The sequence below is a fragment of the Meriones unguiculatus genome, chromosome 5 (genome assembly GCF_030254825.1).
Source record: "Meriones unguiculatus strain TT.TT164.6M chromosome 5, Bangor_MerUng_6.1, whole genome shotgun sequence".
Lineage (NCBI taxonomy): Eukaryota > Metazoa > Chordata > Mammalia > Rodentia > Muridae > Meriones > Meriones unguiculatus.
Genome location: NC_083353.1, coordinates 95,008,083 through 95,028,114, shown reverse-complemented (window position 1 = coordinate 95,028,114; position 20,032 = coordinate 95,008,083). Strand labels below are relative to the sequence as shown.

The 20,032-nt window shown below is 36.6% G+C and overlaps 1 protein-coding gene across 12 annotated transcripts in view; it reads right to left on the bottom strand.

Annotated features, from left to right (window-relative positions):
- Positions 1 to 20,032, bottom strand: part of Chl1 (cell adhesion molecule L1 like) — a 210,044-nt gene that overhangs the window by 13,580 nt on the left and 176,432 nt on the right. For all 12 annotated transcript variants that reach the window (XM_021639372.2, XM_021639370.2, XM_021639375.2 and 9 more), the window contains 8 exons: positions 19,304 to 19,405; positions 17,929 to 18,126; positions 16,651 to 16,721; positions 11,456 to 11,678; positions 9,467 to 9,582; positions 9,097 to 9,301; positions 8,767 to 8,889; positions 3,078 to 3,257 (listed from right to left, as the gene is read on the bottom strand). In XM_021639372.2, the coding sequence (XP_021495047.1) occupies positions 3,078 to 3,257; positions 8,767 to 8,889; positions 9,097 to 9,301; positions 9,467 to 9,582; positions 11,456 to 11,678; positions 16,651 to 16,721; positions 17,929 to 18,126; positions 19,304 to 19,405 (1,218 nt within the window). The remainder of the gene's footprint in view (positions 1 to 3,077; positions 3,258 to 8,766; positions 8,890 to 9,096; positions 9,302 to 9,466; positions 9,583 to 11,455; positions 11,679 to 16,650; positions 16,722 to 17,928; positions 18,127 to 19,303; positions 19,406 to 20,032) is intronic.

Here is a 20,032-nt window from a genome sequence, read left to right as displayed (position 1 = left end):
GAATCTCAATTGCTGAAAAGCAGGAGAGAAATGTAAAAAAATATATAAATATCAGTTTTTGATATGAAGAAAAACAGTCATTTTGGCATTTTTATTTTAAAAGGCTCTTGAATTATCAGTGGATCAAGAAAATAACATTTCAAGATGTTTCTCTTAAAATGTTGAGAATGAATGAATGCAATGATGTCAGCTCATGGCCATTTATTGATAAAATGATACTATAAATCTGCCTTGTCATGTCAATGGCTCAGTACCAAACACAGACTCAAGGAATGACAACAACAAAAATTTCCACTAAAATTTTGTATTATTTTAAGTTTTACAAAGCTGAATATAGCTTCTTTGGCTTATGACTACAAATAGCATTAGGATTTTCACTAAATACATAAACATATTGTTTCCTTGGTCTCTTTTTGCTCAGGTAAGATGGCGTCACAATATATCCACATATATAGTACTTTAAGTTAGAATCTTCAGCTACATTAAGTGCAGGTTTATAGGTACATTTAAATGGAATCACTTCACTGAGATTTGAAACATGTGTGAAAAAATCAATTTTTTCAGAAGGAATTATCAATAATATGTTAAGAACTTAAGCATTGAACCTCAGAGTAACAGACGAAAGTGAGCTCAGTTTAATTAATATACATTAATTTCTGATATTGAAACTAAAAGTTTAAAACACTTTGGACATTGAATGAATAATTTTTCTAGGAATCAACTCAACAGAAAAATGTAAATTGGTAAATGTTCACAAATTACACATGGGATGAAATAAGGTCCCTAGCGAGAGTGTAATGGATGATGGATGGTGAAACTGTGCTAAGTGGGCATAGGACACAATATTTGGTTTTAACTTTTTAATCACAGAAAAAAAACTTAGTTGTAGGACTACTGAACAACAAGGGATTTCATTAAAAACAGTGAGATAGAAGAAATAAAGCCAGTTACACAGAGGAACGAAGCCTTCAGAATGAATTACCATAACAGAATGTAATTAATTATTAATTCAAAACCTAGAAATATTAGTATATCACTTAGTGCAAGCTTTTAGAAAACAGAAACGTAAGTGATTTATTCAGACCAGAAGTGACACAAAAGCATATTCTAACTCCATCCTTCTCCCTCTTTAATTAATGAGCTACCTTCATACTGGAGTTATAACCACAAAAAAGTATCAATATGAAATCTCAAACTTTCAATATCACACTATTAAAATGTGCTCCCTAATGAAAGGAAGAAGAAATATTTGCAGCAATAGATTCTAATATTAAGTTACTGTTTTTAGAGCTTATAGTGCAACTGAGGCATATTTCCTCTGTAGAACTGTATATAATATTCAAAGATTATGGTGAAGTTTAGTGGGAAAGCAATTATAATTCACAGTATGGCAAAATATGTCAATAGAAGAGAAATCAGTGTCAACAGGGGGAAAGGGCAGTAGCTGGAATACTGAAAATGCAGATCCCTGGAAAAGAACACAAACACCTTAGTAAGACATTTTTTAACAACCAACACAGGATTGTGAAGAAATTGGCCTTTACACATGGAAGCATGTTGTCTCTAACTTCACTATTCAAGGAAGATGTGGCATCCATTATGAAACCTCCCAGCAAGATTTACCTTCTCCGAAAAAGTTTGTAAAGCATGATTGCAAACAACCCTAGTTTTCCAGGGTATATATAGAATACAAAATAATAGCCTAGGCAATTCTGTTGGTTTTTTCTCATACTTCTGACTGCCAAGAACAGGGCTGATGTTTCTCCTTATTGTTAAGTAGTTTCTATCAATACATCTACCATCTCTATGGCTTGACATCTTGGATGAACAATATAGAATATAAGTATTTAGACCACTGATCTTTGCACTGCTGTGAATTGAACACTTGATGCTTTTTGAACCCTTGAAAAAGAACCTTCTTTAGTGACTAGACCAGTGTCATTATCTTGATGATGTCATCATCTTTTTTACTAGATTAATGAGTTCTTAATTTCGGTTGATGTTTGATTCATCCTTAACTCATGGTTTTGTGAGATATGCTATTTGAAAATGTTCTTCCTATGTAAGCAACTTTAAGGTAGAATAGAAAACACAGATCCAGTTTTGTAAATATGATGGGAACAATAACAGGGAGAAACTGGTAGTAAGGTTCAGTGTTTAAGCATTCTTAGCAGGAATACAATGAATTTTAGTGATTCACACATTTGAGTGAATTATAACTGTGTCATTAATAAATGATACACAATTTGTTTTTTTTTCTGACAGCTCTTCTATTTCCAGTATTTCTCCATCGATTTAATTGTATTCCCAATCAAAAGTTCAGAAAACCATTCAGAACAGAATTACATTTGTCACACACTCTTTGTGAATAAATAATTTTTTTCCTTATTGTCCTATTTCATTTACTCCTTTCTCTTCCCTTAAATTCTCCTGTTCCTGACCACTCTAAACCACACTCAAGTTCTTTTCTTAACTGTTAATGTAAACATCAGTTCTTGAATATAATTTGCTTTACTACTTTACTATTTTAATCTTGATTCACTATGGATATTATATACAGATTAGCAAGAAAAATCCAAAAATTGTCATTGGATATGTAATTTTGCAAGTGAAATTGTTATACAACAGTACTGCTTGTGAGATCACTGACTGATAGATTATTTTCAGTTGTTACTTATCTTGAACCACCAAACAGTAAAGTTAATTTTGACAAATGAATTAATGTACTATGAGTCAAGTCATGGAAGTGGTATATATTAGATTCTTTACTGTACAATATATATCAAAACAAAAGACAAATTTTTAGACAGAAATATTTTGCAAAGAAAAATATCCTTCTTTTAACCTCGTGAGAAACCTTGTGAGCCCATGTCCACTTATTTTAATTAAGTAGATGTATGTCCTTGACCTTTTATACACTAAGCTACCATTTAGTTTTCATTCAGAAATCCGTAATTGAACCAATATGAACTTTACAAATAAGATCAGTAAATTCTGTGTTTGTGTCAGTGGTCCAGAGAGTTGAACAGGTTTGGTCAGTCATTTCTAATTCCTGCACAAGAGCATCATGTACTTACTCCCTTCTCCTAGCGTGGCGCTTTCCTCACTTATTGGCTTCCCACAGCCTTTTGAGGTGCATGCCCTCAAGTAGAATTTATATTTGGTTGTTGCATTGAGGTTTGAGAGATGCCAGCTGGATTTCGATGGAGAGGTGACATTAATTTCATTTAATTCTCCAATTTCGTAGGTGTCGTTTACTGAAGGAATAAGCAAGAATATTAGTACTTTAAAATTCTTCACAAAGGAAGTTACAGTGTTTTGTATTTTTGTTTCTATTTACTGAAAAAGTTGCCATCATAACTCACCACTATTAAATCCTTTCAGGTACATAGAATGATTATCACTATGTCATCTAAGAGAAGAATGCATTATGGGAATAGTAAAACTCCTCCCAGAATGAGACTTGGTGACTTGTAAGCTAGGACTTATCTAAAGGATAGCCATTAGACTCTGAATCTCCACACAACAGTGCAGGCAACCACCTTCACAACTGGTGATTTATGTTAAACATTTTTCCATTGCTGAAAGTTCACTGTATCCTTGACAGAATGTTTTCATTTTTATTGCTGTTTGAGATAATAAACAATAGAACACAATGATTGTTTTATGTTTTCTAGGGTGTCTCATTTAAAATGTGGCTCCAAGTGAGCAAAGATGTTCCTAGATTGGTGAGAAAATTACTCCTCACCCTTAGTGCATTGTGGATATAAATAAAAGGACATTTAATATTCCAAGTCTCCCGAACAGATCTTAGCAATGCAATATGCTATGGAGGTTTGGTCGCTGATTCTCATTCTCATTTGATTGACTAGATGCTGTAATGTGCTGTCACTGCCAAGCCCCATCAGAAAGTATAGGACTGCATATGGGTATCCCAGGAAAAGATCAAACTAAAAAAGTGTGGGGTCTCATCACCAATACAGGCTCTTACCATTTCTCTTAGATGTACACCAGGAATTGTTGGTAAGATTCTATTGTTGAAGATATCACCAACTTTGGTCACAAAGCATGGAAAATAAAACAAGCTGGATGTGATCCAGAAGCTTACTCCCTGACAGTGAGCTTTCATAGTACCAGAAAGAACTATACCAGATGCTCGAGGAGAAAATTCATCAGTATTCTTACTAAGTTGTGAACCTTGAAAACTATAATAATGGGCTACCTATCGACATATACCATCGCTGCAATAATATTAAGAATATTGTGGCCTTCAGTTGAGGAATGGATGCACAAATTGTGGTAAATCTATACAATGGAATACTACTCAACAATAAAAAACAAAGATACGTGACATTTACAGGTAAATGGTGGGAATTGGAAAAGATCATCCCGAGTGAGCTATCCCAGAAGCAGAAAGACACACATGGTATATACTCACTCATATAGACATGTAATATAGGATAAACCTACTAAAAACTGTACACCTAAAGAAACTAATCAAGAGGGAGGACTCTGGCTAAAATGTTCAATCCCCATCCAGAAAGGCAAAGAGGATGGACATCAGAAGAAGGAGTAAACAGGCAACAGTACAGGAGCCTGCCATAGAGGGCCTCTGAAAGGCTGACCCTGAAGCATATCAAAGCAGATGTTGAGACATATGGCCAACCTTTGGGCAGAATGCAGGGAACCTTATGAAAGAAGTGGAAAACAGTAAGATCTGTAGAGGACAGGAGCTCTACAAGGAGAGCATCAGAACCAAAAAATCTGAGCACAGGGTTCTTCCCTGAGACTGATAATCTAACCAAATAGCATACATGGGGATAACCTAGAACCCTTGCACAGATGTAGCCCATGACAGTTCAGTCTCCAAGTAGGTTCCATAGTAATGGGAACAAGGACTGTCTCTGGCATGAACTGATTGACCTGCTCTTCGATCACCTCCCCCTGAGATGGGAGCACCCTTACCAGGCCACAGAGGAAGACAATGCAGCCACCCCTGATGAGACCTAATAGACTAGGATCAGAAGGAAGGAAAAGAAGACTTCCCCTACCAGTGGAATTGGGGAGGGGCATGCATGTAAAAGAGGGAGGAAAGGAGAGATTGGAAGGGGAGGAGGGAGGGAGCTACAGGGGGGATACAAAGTGAATAAAATGTAATTAATAAAAAAATTCAAAAAATATTGTGGAATAATCAACTTATTTTTTTTTAATTGAGGCCTACTCCACAGCTTTTTGTTGCAAACCTGGCCAAGAATTCTTTGTTATGGAGGGCATAGACCTTAGGGAAGAATGTACCAGTATTTTGCTAAATAAGCATGCTATCAAACTGTCTTCTAAATATTTATTTTTTACACCCATAGATTAGTACAGTTCTCAACCCTCATTAGAGATGATTCCTTTTGAATGGAAGGCTGTTAATACAGAACTCAAAACTAGTTAAAATGCAGAAAATGAGTGACTTTATAGTGATCAGTTTAAATGGAACATCAAATCATACTATCTCCTCAAAAAGAGTAAGTGAATTTTGGAGAAGAACTCTAACCCTATAAGCCAGAGGTTGAAGAAGACTGCTCTAAAATTGTGTTTTGTTGGATAATGTAACATGGTCCAGTGCATTGATGAACTCACTGGAGCAACCTTTACCTGCTCAGAATGGAAAGGAAGACTCATGTGTTCCCACTTCGCCTTGAGGGGATATTGACAGTCACTGGTGACTGGGAGAAGGAGGCATCTTTTACTTAAATGGTAAAAATCACAGGTAAGTTGCCCACTCTCTGCAAACAACTCTGTCCTCCTCCCACCCGCTCATGCTCATGCAAGAAACCTTAATTAAATGTAGTGATTCGTGCACACAAAAGAAGACATTGGAAGTCTTTCTATCTGCCCCTTTCTTCATAAGATTCCCTGCACTCTGCCCAGAGTTTGGCTATGAGTCTCAGCATTTGCTGTGATACCCTGCTGGGTAGAGTTTTTCAGAGGCCTTCTGTGGTAGGCTCCTGTCCTCTTCCCTGTTTTCTCCCCCTTCCTATGTCTGTCCCATTTGCTTTTCTGAATGAGGATTGATCATCTTACCCAGGGTCCTCCTTCTTGCTTAGCTTCTTTAGGTACACAGATTTTAGTATGTTTATCCTATATTATATGTCTAATATCCACTTAAAAGTGAGTATCGGGAGGGGACTGGAACTCCACAAGGAAAGCAAGAGAACCAAAAAATCTGGGCCCAGGGGTCTTTTCTGAGACTGATACTCCAACCAAGGACCGTGCATGGAGATAACCTAGAACCCTTGCGCAGATGTAGCCCATGGCGACTTAGTCTCCATGTAGGTTCCCTAATAAGAGAAACAGGGGCTGTCTCTGACATGAACTCAGTGGCTGGCTCTCTTATCACCACTCTTTGTTGGGGGAGCAGTCTTACTATGCCACAGAGGAAGACAATGCAGTCAGTCCAGATAAGATCTGATAGGCTAGGTCAGATGGAAGGGGAGGAGGACCTCCCCTATCAGTGGACTTGGGGAAGAGGATAGGAGGAGGCAGGGTGGGATTGGAAGGGGACCAGGGAGGGGGCTACAGCTAGGATACAAAGTGAATAAGTTGTAATTAATAAAAAATAAATAAATTATTTTAAAAAAGAAAAAAAGACATGGGAGGAAGTAGATTTGCTGGAAAGAAGAGATTCAGTGGAAGAAGAAAGGGGGATGACAAACGATAATGAGTGATATGGACTAAATGTTATTATAAACATACCCGAACTGATAAAAGTATAACAACACATTTAAAATTTTAAATTGTGCTGTTTACTGAATGTGCATCATGTTTGTATCCACATAACCTGCAGTTAATTCATGGACAGTCAGAGGCTCTTTGAGCTCAGCATATAGAGAATCAATGAAACACTGACCTGATGAATGAATTAAGAGTTTTAAAATATCCACTGTACCATGAACTCTGTGTAAAATTCAAAAAAGAAAAAGCTAAATGATGTAGAGACATATTTAAGGTCTGAAAATGCTAATGCCAAAGAAGCTACTAGAAAAAAAAATTCCTCTCTGCACTCATAAAAAAAACCCACATTTATTATTTACATAAAATACCTTTCTTGTTCTGAATAATACAATGACATCAAGAATCCAAGTGGCAATCTAAACACTGTAATGATGGAAATATATTGGTCAGCTCATCATCGTTAAACACTACAAAGTCAATTAAGATAATTGCTAACATCAATAGAAGGACTGGGGGAAGCATATACCAGTATAATAGCTACAAACAGCAGTTAATTACAATAGAGAAGAGTAGGGAAAAAAACACACTACATAAAATACACCCACCACTTAATAATAATAGGTAAATTAATAATTTAAATTTAGTGAATTTTTAAGTACAACTATTATAAATATTAATATTTCAACTACTCCTATGTTATGAGAAGTAGTTTTTAAATCAAATTTAAAACTTACAGACTAATCAAAAAATTGAATTCAAAGAAATTCATAGGTATGACTCAGCTTCACCAAACCAAATGAAAAATTAAAACTCCTAAACTATTTCAGTTCTGTCCACAGTTTTAAAAAGTGGTCCTTGGAAGAGCATGGCTTAAGAAGTCAGAATGTAGACATGTTTGACTTAAGTTTGCATCCTAACCAGGAACTTCACATTGTTGTAAAAATAGAAGTGAGAGTAGTCTACGTGTTTCAATCCCTTCATCCAAAAAAAAAAAAAAAAAAAAAAAAAAAAAAAAAAAACAGTACTGATATCCACTTTTTAATGTATTTACAGGTTGCATGCGACAACAAGAGAACGCTCTTACTACCAAGCAAACACCCAGAAAAACAATGAAAGACTACTTTTCTTGGACTTCATTTTTGTTTACTTAATCAGGGGTGCTCAGCAGGGGTCAATGGAACCTAAAGCTCCTATGTGACCCAGACATGACAGTTCAAGAGACATCAGAGTAATATGCCAGCGCCATGATGAGGTTGGGTTTTTTGAGAAGGGTAGAATGAAGTGCTATAGTCCTGGTTTATGGGCTACTTAACAATTAACCATAAAGTCCTTTCGTTGAGCTATGATTGAAGCTGCAATTTCTGACTTTGAAATGATGCTTATATTTGAAGACTGTTAACAGATAGGAGATGTAATGACTTTTAAAACATTCTAAATTTGTTTAACAGTTTTCAGTGCAATGACACAGAAGTATGCAGAGGAGATTATTCTGAGTCTCTAAACATGACCTGCCTGACAAGCAAGCTATGGACTGAAGGTTCTTCACAGATAAACATACTTTGGCTTGAGGTTGGAGTCATTCAGTCACCATGGAAAAGTCAGTCTTCTTAGAGAGCTACATGTGCTTTGAATTTCCATTACATTATTTACTAACTCTGCCCTCTGGCATGAATTGCCCTCAGCAATTCTCAAAGCTACTTACAGACACATGGTAAATACACACTCCTTGGAGTCCACTGTTTTAGTTACAAAATAGGGGTCCACAGACCTTTTGTAAATATAAATTGTGAACACTTAATATCAAGAGAAACATGAAGTCTCCACTACCCTAACTCACAGATATCGGTCATAAGTAAAAGGGTGGTCATAGCCATGTTCCAGTAAAATAAAAGTTTATTGTTGAAACACACAGAGGCTGCGGTTTATCTTCAAGACACTTTACTGATCCTTGTGCTGTGGGGAGTGTTCATTATGTAGCAAACTAATTCCTCAAACAAAAAATGAGTCATTGGTAGGTTAATGCCAGTCCAAGTCTGTACTTACTTATCTGGTACTGTAAGAGATAACCAGTTAAATTTCCATTCAGTTTCGGAGGAAGGCCCCAGGATAAAGTGGCGGTGTCCTTATCAACTTTGATGACCTTGAGAAAACTTGGCTGTTCAGGCACTAGAAAACACAAGATCGTAAGTGGACACTCGTAAGCTAACAGGTTTCTAGAGAAGCAAACAAAAGTTCCCCACGAGATCATACATTTACGGAAGCTGAGAGGTAAGCTCCTACGAGCTGCACATTAACTACCAAAAATGAAGGCAATGTTTAATATGGCCACTAGGTAATTTGCATACGTGGCACCTTCCCTACTTTTCCTCTCACCTCCTTCTGGTGTCTGAAATATATAAGGCTCGCTCTCTGGACCAGCACCTTTGGAATTATAGGCTAGCACTGTTAAGTGAAATTCACTAAAGGCATCGAGGGAAGGAACCATTCCAGAGTTTCGCTGTCCTGAAAATCTTAGAATGTTCACTTCTTTTGGATGAGTCCTTCCATCCAATAGACTTTTTGTTTTCCACCAATTTATCTGCAATGAAAATGAAAATCTTTTAACATGGCAACTGTAGTAGCAGTGGACCTCTTGAAATCTGTTTAAAATCTCAGGCAAAAAAACAAATTCTATGGCATCAATTAGGAAGTAAAAACATTACAAAAATTATTATTATTATTATTAAAATCAACTGGTACCAACCTGGTACCCTCTCAGAAGTCCGTGTACTGTTTCCTTTGGGATTGATGACCAGGTAACCTTAACTAATGTACTGTTCAAAACATCCACACGATGGATCACAGGAGCCGTACTAGGATCTGTAAAGCATTTAAGACTGATTAGCATCCAATGACTTGCACGCATGATTGACACAGTCTCTTTCCAAAAGTGATCTTCAGAATATTTAGCCTGGGGAAAGCACAAATGACACCAGCAGTTTGTTGTTGCAGAGGACTTTCTTGGCCCACAGGAATTACCGTATCCCATTGAGAAATGATGGCAGTGATAAGGACAAAAGCAAATGAAAAATTAAAGCCATATCCACTAGAATGTTCTTTGAGGAAAAGAAAAAAAGCTCCAGTAACATAATGAAATTATTTCAGAATTAGCTTAATATTAATAAAAACAGTTGTTCTGATCAGATGTTAGTTAATTAATTAATAAGTTAATTATTTTGGTCTACTTGACACAGGCCAGTGTCAGCAGGGTAAACTTCAAACTGAGAAAATATCTCCATTACATTGCCTTTATGCAAGTCTGTGGGACACGTTCTTGATCCATTTTTTGTTTGTGTGCTGGGAGGCAGGGCTAACCCACTGTGGGTGCTATCTTGCCTGTGTTGTACAAGGAAGCAGGCTGAGTGAGCCAAGAGAGCAAGCCAGTAGGCAACAATCCTCCATGGCCTCTACAAAAAATCCTGCCTCCAAGTTTTAGTCCTGAGGTCCTGCCTTGACATTCCTCAGTGATGATAGAGTTTGTGACATCAGAGTTTGTAAGCTGAAGTAAACCCTTTCTTACCCACTTTGCTTTTGGCCATAGTGTTTACCCACCAAAAGAAATAAAACTAAGAGAACAGCCAACATCAATTGAGCATGTGCTATGCTTCAGATATTTAGAAACTCTACAGATACCAACTCATCTAAACTTTATCAGCTCCTTTTTAGATCAGTATTGTCATTCTGATCTACAGAACTGAGATTGCTAAAAAGGAGCCATCAAGTCAAACTGTTCACGAATGATGTTGTTGTGTCTTTTTATTTGAGAGCAATAATTTGAAGACTGGTAGAATAAGAGATTCCTTATAATTCTTGACCTTGATTCAATACACGACTCCAGATGTCAGGAGAAAATAAGAACATTTCTTAATGTGCAGAGTTGATCAATGCAGCCTTTGATTTTTTTTGGAAGTATAACTTAGCAGTTATTATGTTATTAATATTTAATACTATGACCTAGTGACAGATCCTTTAAATTGAGCATATGGTTAGAATTCCATATTCAAATCTGAGTATTTATCTCATCTGTGTTTGGAAGTCTCCAGGCATGCAAGTGAGGCCCAAGGAACTGTAATAGGTTGTTACTAAGAAGACCGGAAAGGGTAAATCTAACAAAACCTTGAAAACCCCATGGCCATTATGTTCCTTTACTGAGTCTCCTGATGATGATTTTCAAAATGTGAAGAACTTTTAACAGGTTCTTGATAAAGCTGAAACTTTCAAGTTACTACTTTTGTTGTTAGGATTTGAGGTTGTTTTTTATTTCTTTTTTCCTTTTGTTTTTAAAACTTTAGTTTTTGACCCTGTTTCATGTGCCCCAGAGCCTCAGATTTGTTCTGTAGCTAAGGATGACCTTAGGTTTCTGATCCCCCAGCCCCCAGCCTTACCTTTTTAGTAGCAGAATGATAAGCATTTGCCATCACATCTAGTGTTGTGCCATGCTGATGCCTCAACACACAGCTTTGTGCATACCGGGCCAACACTCTATGAGCAAGCTACATTCCCAGCCAAAGTACATTGATAGCATTCTATCCTGACCAAGCTCAACCCTAACTGCCAGGCACACAAGTTTTTACTTTCCTGTCTCACAGGTAATACATTCTCCTTGCAAGCAGTAGGTACTCGACAGTGTCCACGTAAATGTGGTAACTTGAAAATATTCTTAATGTGTTGGATTTACGGATGAACCACTTACAGTCTTCCCCTGAATAGAGTGTCACTGTCTGAGGCTCAGGCCCAGAGCCGAGTTGATTGATGGCTTGGACTTGGACATCATAAGGAGCATAGACAGTAGGTGTCATCACGCGCAGTGTGTGGTTTGTAACTGTTTCTTCTTCCCACTCCTCAGGGGCACCCTGGGGCTTCCAGCTCACTCTGTACTCCAGTCCTGGTCCATTCTGCTCCATGGATTTCAAAGGCTAAAACAGAAATCAAAGCTCTTTTGATGTACTTGTAGATACACTGACCTAAAAACAGCAATGACTCACCATAAAGAGTGTAGGAGTAAATGAAAAAAAAATAAAATAAAAGGTTAGAGATCTTTATGATGCTCCTTTGAGTCAGAAATATTTTTTTTTTATTTTATTAGGTTAACTTTTACACTTAAGTCTTCCATCATCCCAATACATGGGATACCAATACTTTGGGAGCCCAAATTATACACATATGGTAAAATATAAATGTTTATGTGTAAACTAAATTACAAATAAATTGCAAATAGTGTTTTAGGTTTTCTCAGGCATCTGGTATATTGTACAATTTTTACGCCAAAGAAATGGAAACTACTTGGCCATGAACTCCTGGGCCATGGCTTCTTAGGCAAAACAGTTTCCTCTACAAGGTTCTATCCCATCACCCATGGAAAGAGAGAGATGGGGCCGTATTTAATTCTGGAAAATGTACATGTTTATTGAGAAGACCCAGAAGGTGTAATTCCTCTTTTTAATGAACATTTTACAGCTGCTGGACAGAAAATGCCAATTTCACTTTATTTTATTTTATTTGTATAGGAAGGTTTTGTGGAAGAGTTTTTGACTTTTTAATATTAGAAATTGGTTACTTTCACATTAGGTTTCACTTAAGGAAACTTTAAAGAAAAATAGTGTGGATATAAGGACCAATTTAATTTTACAAATGGATGTTTCATGTAAATGATGCAGCTATGTAGAAAATGTAGTTTTCATCCCAGATTATAAGTTCGTTTATATTAAGAGCAATTCTGTCTGTGTATGTGGGAGAGTAAATGTCATATAAAATGTTCTTGTAACATTTACTATGTTTCTTCATTCAGTACAACTGGCAAAAATACTTACTAGAAACATTGCCTGGAATTACACTAAAAACATCATGCTTTATAAACAAATAGTTTTAGTTTTATATTTATTCCAAAGTAACTACTTACAGTAACTAGGAGGAAAATATTCATGACGAAATATGACTCATAATTTCCAGAGCAAATATGTTTTTAGATTTGCTCATCCTAGAACGTGCCACTCAGAATATTTCAGTATAATATGGGTTTAAATCCTTAGATTCAATGGGGGCCTAAACATTATCCAAATAAATAAGAGTATGAGCACGGTTTAAAGATTTTTTTTTTACTTTTAATATATGTTTTCAGTATGTCTGTATGTGGGTATGTGTAAGTGGTTGAAGGTGCACATGAACTCCAAAGAAGGCATTGGGTTGGGTCAGTGCTGAGGTTACAGAAGGTCATGGGGCACCCATCAAGGATGCTGGGTAAAAAACTCTCAATCTTCTATAAAACAGTATGTGTCCTTAACCACCAAAACAACATTCTAGTCATTGACACAAGCTTTTAGCTACAAATTGCAATAAGAATTATATTTCAATCCTTGCTGACAATAAATATGTAAAATTAATATTATTCAATTTGCTCATATTTAGTTCAAAGAAAAAACATAAATTTAATGTTCTCCAACAAATTATAAACTATGCCAGTGTTAGGAAATTGCTTAGCTGTTTTGTCAAGTTTTTGGTTCCTGGGTCCCTGAAGAAATTTTGTATTTTGCTTTGAAGCAATGATTAATAAGAGTTCAATAATTCTCAAATAACATAACAAAAGCTCAGGCTCTGAAGAGCAAAGATGAATCTGATCTGGAGAGGCCACTAGCCTTCCCTTTCTCTGGCAACCCTGTCCCCAAGGAAGAGGTTGGCAGAAAGATGTTATAACGTTCAAAATCTAGGAATCCACAAATGTCCTTTGAAGCACTTGAGAAGCCTGTGATACTGTTAACAAGGTGTTTTATGTGTAACATTCTGGAAAAATTTGTCTATGCATCTGACATGTTTTCAGAGAGAGCTAAGAATGAGGCAAGGTTATATATATATATATAAAACCTTGCCTCATTCATATATATATATATATATATATATAACCATATATATATATATATATATATATATATATATCAATTTAGACACTTATGAGACTGCCACTGTGCCTTAATTATATTTTTAAAAACTATTAAACTTATTCATTAATTTTTTAAATTTTATTTTATATGCATTGGTGTGAGGGTGTCAGATCAGCTGGAACTGGAGTTACAGAGAGTTATGAGCTGCCATGTGGGTGCTGGGATTTGAACCTCTGTCCTTTGGAAGAGCAAACAGTGCTCTTAACCACTGAGCCATCTCTCCAGCCCTTATTTACTAACTTTAATGAGAGAAATTTTATGTACTTATTGTAGAGTACATGTAATTTTGAATATGTTTACATGGCAAAATATAAAAAGGTAAAAATCATGTAAATATATACTGTGTCATACATATGCATCTTTTTGTGGTGAGAATAATTAAAATTTACCCTTCTACCAATTTCTTTTTTTAGGTATGATTTTTATTTTTTTATTACAACATTTCAAAAATTAATTAGTTCATTAATTACAATTTATTTTCTTTGTATCCCAGGTGTAGCCCTCTCCCTCATTTCCTCTCAGTCCCACCCACCTTCCCTCTTCTCCCCCTATGCCCCTCCCCTAGTCCACTGATAAGTTAGGACCTCCTCCTCTTCCATCAGACCCTAGCTTACCAGGCCTCATGAAAGCTGGTTGCATCATCTTCCTCTGCAGCCTGACAAGGCTGCATCCCCGATCCCAGCCACTGAACAGGCCACTGAGTTCATGTCAGAGACAGCCCCTCTTCCCCTTACTAGGGAACCCATTTGGACACTGAGCAATTTATGGAAGAAGAGGGAGATAGACAGACCTGGAGAGGACAGGAACTCCACAGGGAGAACAACAGAGCCAAAATACCTGGGCCCAGGGGTCCCTCCTGAGACCCCCAAGGACCAAGCATGGAGAGGACCTACACCCCTTGCACAGAGAAAGCCCTTTTACCAATTTCTAAGAATACAGTTCATTTTCTAAACAATGTTCACTATGCTGTTTCCATAATTTTCCATTTAATCCTTCTCAGTTTCATTTTAAATGTAGATGGATTCTTTTTCTGGGGTAACATTCAATGCATATAATTAAACCTTAGCACTTAAGAGTTGAATGTCCAGGTTATTGCCATTTAAGATGGTAACTTAATAACTTTCTATTTCCCTACTTTAACTTGGTGTTTGGGTGAACTTATTAACTTGTCTGTTGTTTAGATGTTATTCATACATTTTCTTCGAAGTTAGTTATGTTATTGAAATCAATTTTTAAAATCATTTAAATCTTGGACAAGAGACAGAAACTATCAAGGACGAAGTATTTTTTAAGTCCTTAGACTTAGATTAGATTAAGACTAGATCTAAATCCACACTGTACTATGATAACTTTTTAAGTAAAATAGAATGACATTGTTTTTACTTTCTTCTCTCCATCCTCCCCTGTGGACTTCTACCTTGCTTCTTCTAAATGTCATAGCCTCTTTTTCTTTATTTGCTATTATTACGCACATGCACAGTGTGCATAAATATAGAAATACAAACTTCTCAGTCCATTTAGATCTACTTGTATGAATGGTTTCAGGACTGACCTCTGAGTATTAAAGAACAGCTTAGGGTTTTCATCCATGTGGAAGACTGTTTCTTCCACTCTCGGCATCCCTTAAGTACCTGTAGTCATTTGTCTAGGTGGAACCTAAGGCCCATTTAGCAGGAGAGAATCATGACTGGGACTGAAAATCTAGCCAGTCACTTGGGGCTAGTAAGTCATAGATCTTAGTGGAGAACCTACTACCACCAATTGATTAAACAAGAATAATTCCTATATTATCCTTGCATTCTTAATATCTATCCATACAGCTGTAAATAAGTGTGTCTCTCACCCTTTATCAAATAAACTTCTTTTTAATTTAATTAAATTAATTAATTTATTTATTTATTACAACTAATTCACTTTGTATCCCTGCTGAAGCCCTCTCCCTCATCTCCTCCCAGTCCTACCCACCCTCCATCTTCTCTCCCTATGCCCTTTCCCTAGTCCCCTGATAGGGGAGGACCTCCTCACCCTCTATCTGACCCTAGCTTATCAGGTTTTATCAAAGCTGGCTGCATTGTCTTCTTCTGTGGCCTGGCCAGAAGTGATCTGAGAGCCTGCCACTGAAAATAAACTTCTTCTTGCAACAGAAGAACATTTAAGAGAATGGCTACTAGCCAAAATGAAGAGAACAAACAGCTGGGGTGCCCAGGACCCATTAAAACACACCTCCTGGTTCCAGAAAAAAAATGTGGGAATTAGATAATGAAATAATAGAGTAATGGAAGTTATCTCAGCAGATGTAAACTGTTTTGCAAAGTTCAAAGAGTAGTTTATTTAGTGACATTTTCAGGTGATGTATTTCTATAGTGTGAGGAAGGGAAGAATCTCAGTGTCTGAGTCTAAAGCAGAGAAATTGTGAGGCTGCATCAGAATCACAAGTAAATGTCTATAAGACCTATGATCCCTATTTGGTGGAGTGGTATTTGTTTAATATTCATTATATATGATGACCTATATTGAGAGATTTTCTTTTACTATATTTTAATTGTGAAAGCACCTAAAATACTAGAAGTAAAATACTAGAAATTTGAAAATCCCTATAGCAGATTCCATCCAGATAAATTTGTTTACTTATCACTAAATAAATTTCCAGGATTAGATTCCATGCTATGCTCATTCTTTTTGTTGGTTTTCATTTCTTGGAATGGAGTTCAAGCTCTCATTCATTCTAGCCAAGGGACTCTACCAGAGAGCCAAACCTCTAACCCTATTTACAGCAAATCCAATCATTGTGGTCTTAAAACAATGACAATAACTCAAAATGTAGCATTATTCCCCAATCTTATTTCATTGTTCCTAAAAAACACTGTATGTATTAGAGTTATCAAGCCTACTTGAAGTGAATAAACAAATTGCAAAAAGAAGAAGATTAACTAACCCCTGAGGGAATACACACCTCCCATTTTATAATCATCTCCTTGGGTTGAGACGCTTGCACCCTGATGTTCTGTGGATTCTTGTCTGGAGCTGAGAAATGACAAGCATTAAAATTACCTTTTCATAATAACCAGCTAGTTAAACATCATATTAACTCTAGTTAAACATCATATTAACTCTACCTAACTCATCAAAAATCAAATAGCTAAATATGGCATATTTATTTAATTTCAATAAATCTAGTTTCTAAGAAGATTTAAGACAGTTTTGTGGAATACATCTTATTAAAAGGAGTAAAATAGCGTTTTGAGAGATCTACATTGGCTATGGAGTAGATACTACATGATTTCCTACATGTATCTTAAATTTAAGCCTGGTAGTTGACACTCTAAGCCTGCTTTAAAAAAAAAAAAAAACATGTTTTCATTTTCAAACTATACATTTCTGTCAGAATTATTGAAAACAATATATGCTGTGTATCTATGCCTCAAGCATAATGGAACTGATGTTCATGTATCAACATCAACAACTGACTTATCTAGATCTGGAGGGAGGGTAGGACTGGGAGGAGGCAAGGGAAGGGCTGCAGCAGGGATACAGAGTGATGCATGCATGGATCACATTCAGGCAGGCACATTTTATTAGACACATCCTAACAAGGATTTTTAACACTGAGTCCAGCATAAACTAAAATCATACAAGCCTCAGATTCAAGTTGTAATTCACCTTGCTTTTTCATTAGTCAAAAAAGTAGATTATATCCCAGCATGGCTGTGCTACTCAGGGAAAAACAAACACCATAATATGACCACAATACTACCCAGTGCCAAACCTGTAATATATATTGTTTCTGCACTGTTTCTATTGGTGGTTCATAAAATTAAGTATGGAAATACAAAAATGTTTAATGCATAAGACATCACAGTTTTATATTTTCAAAGGATTTTGTATGAGCTAAAATTATTTTCATGGCGTCCTTTATCTATTGAACATGATGAAATCTGCTTCAATCATGATATTGAAAGATGCTCAGAGTAGTATTTTCTCACACACCATGTCCCAATTCCAATTTCCTGCTCACTACCAAACAACTATAGAACTCAAAAATTAAAAAAAAATATATACATATATATATGCATCTAACACTGTATATTGTTAATTCATAAAATTTTTCAAATTATTTAGAGGAATCTAAAATTCTACATTACATGCTTGATCTTTGTTTAATGTGTTCAAAAACAAAAATTGAGCCCATGTAAAATATTCTGTTAGAACCCTGATGTTAGACGGCTCATACCTGCTGGTGGAGTTTCATGATGGTCCGAAGGCTGGCTGGGATGACTTCTCCCGACTTCGTTCACAGCTGTGACCCTGAACTGATAACTCACATATGGAGCCAATGATAGCACAACCTCTGTTTCTTCTCCTGGGACTCTGGTTAGCTCCTCCCACCTTCCAGGATCCTCTCTGTTCCCTTCAAATTCTACAATGTACTCTGAAGTAAGAACATGGACAAATGATTAGAGCCTACTGAATATGCTGAACACATGTTAGGATTTATTTGCAATATTAAAAGCTTGAAATAGAAAAGCAAACTATATTGGGGCTGGCAGAAGTACTCTGTACTGACGGAACACTGACACAAGTGTTTTTTTCTTGAAGGCTTGAAACCCTGGGTTCATTTCCCAGAACCTACGTAAAAAGCTGGTAGTATGCATTTGTAGTACTAGTACAAAAAAAGCTGGACACAAAAGAATTCCTAAGGTTCTTAGGCGGCTAGCGTAGTCTATTTGAAAAGTCAAGGAGACATCCTGTTGAAAAACAAACAATCAGACTAAAAGGTAGACACTGCTTAAAAAAAAATGACACTCAAGTTTGAAGCTGACTTCTTATGTATATACACCCGAAACACACACACACACACAGACACACACACACACACACACACACACACACGTGTTCACATGTACACACCCATATCTGTATACACAGCAACTTGTACACAGTAAAACATACAACAACAGCAAAGTTGAAGAATGAAGTCATGCCATTTTCAGGAAAATAAGTAAAACTGGAGAAAATCATCTTAAGTATATTAAGGCAATCCCAGGAAGACAAAATTATCTGTCCTTTTTCATTAGCGGTTCTCACATTTTATATAAACACATAAAATCACGCAAGTGTGTATTATATGGAAGTAGAGTTAAGACTGTCAAGCTGGATAGTTGGTAAAGTGCGCTAACAGGAGATGGGCAGTGGGAGGGAAGATAGAAAAGTATAAGAGGGGAGTATGTTCAAGGTACAGCACCTATTTGTGAAGACTTAAATATAGAACTAACTGAGTGCAGTGTGTAGGTGTTTTGAGATGGTTATTTCAGGGGCTGGGGAGATAGCACAATAGCTAAGAGCCCTTGCTGCTCTCGTGGAAACCCCAGGTGCAGTTTTCAGCACTCACACCGTAGCCCATAGCCATCTCTGACTCTAGTTCCAGGACATACAGTGTCCTCTTCTGGCCTCTACAGATACTGCATTCATGTGCTGTACAGATATACAAGCAGATAAACATATACACATAAAATAATAAGACATAAACCTAGCTTATTATGTAATCTACCAATGCTAAGTAAAATAGCTATATTATTAAAGATAAAGGTCACTTCACGCCTTCCTACCGCTGATATTGCTGTTGTGGTCGTCTCCAGCTTCCCAGGACAGTCGGACACTCCTGTTTTGTCTTTCTGACAAGAGAAGGTTTCCTGGAGGATCTGGAACACCTAATAAGTAATAAATGATAGCTGAAACGTGACAGTGAACAGCTGACAGGCGCATTAAGGATGTTGGGGCAAAGATGGTTCCATGTGACCATGTTTTTCAATGGATTTCAAGATCAAGTTCCGCTTCTTGCAATGAACTAATACTCAAAACTTTCAGTGTGTCTATAAATCCTCTTCTCTGAGGATGCAGGAGGCTGATGGCAATAATGGTCTTTTTATACACTTTTTATTCTTTAATGTTCACAAAGCACTTTTATCTGTGCTCTTTTACTTTGTGAGAGTGTTTACCTCTCCTGGGCACTGATTGAAAGGGAAACCAAGCCTTGGAAATCCTTGACTTTTGTCAGTGATGCATGAAAATAACAATAACAATAAAATATCCAGAAACTATCTGAGAATGTGTCTAAGCTCAGCTGTGCCAGCCCTATTTGCCACTGTGTTTCTTTCTAGATAAACATAATGGTAATACTCGGGTGAGAAGAAAAGTCAGCTGTAATGAAAGTGCAGGCTGAAGCTCAGAGACCTCTGCAGGTTCCCTTCCTTTTTCAGACCACTCTGAGCGGTACACATTTCAGCATCCCTAGAGCTTCTGTTTAAAATCCAGTCTTCTCTGCACCTATTTCCCTA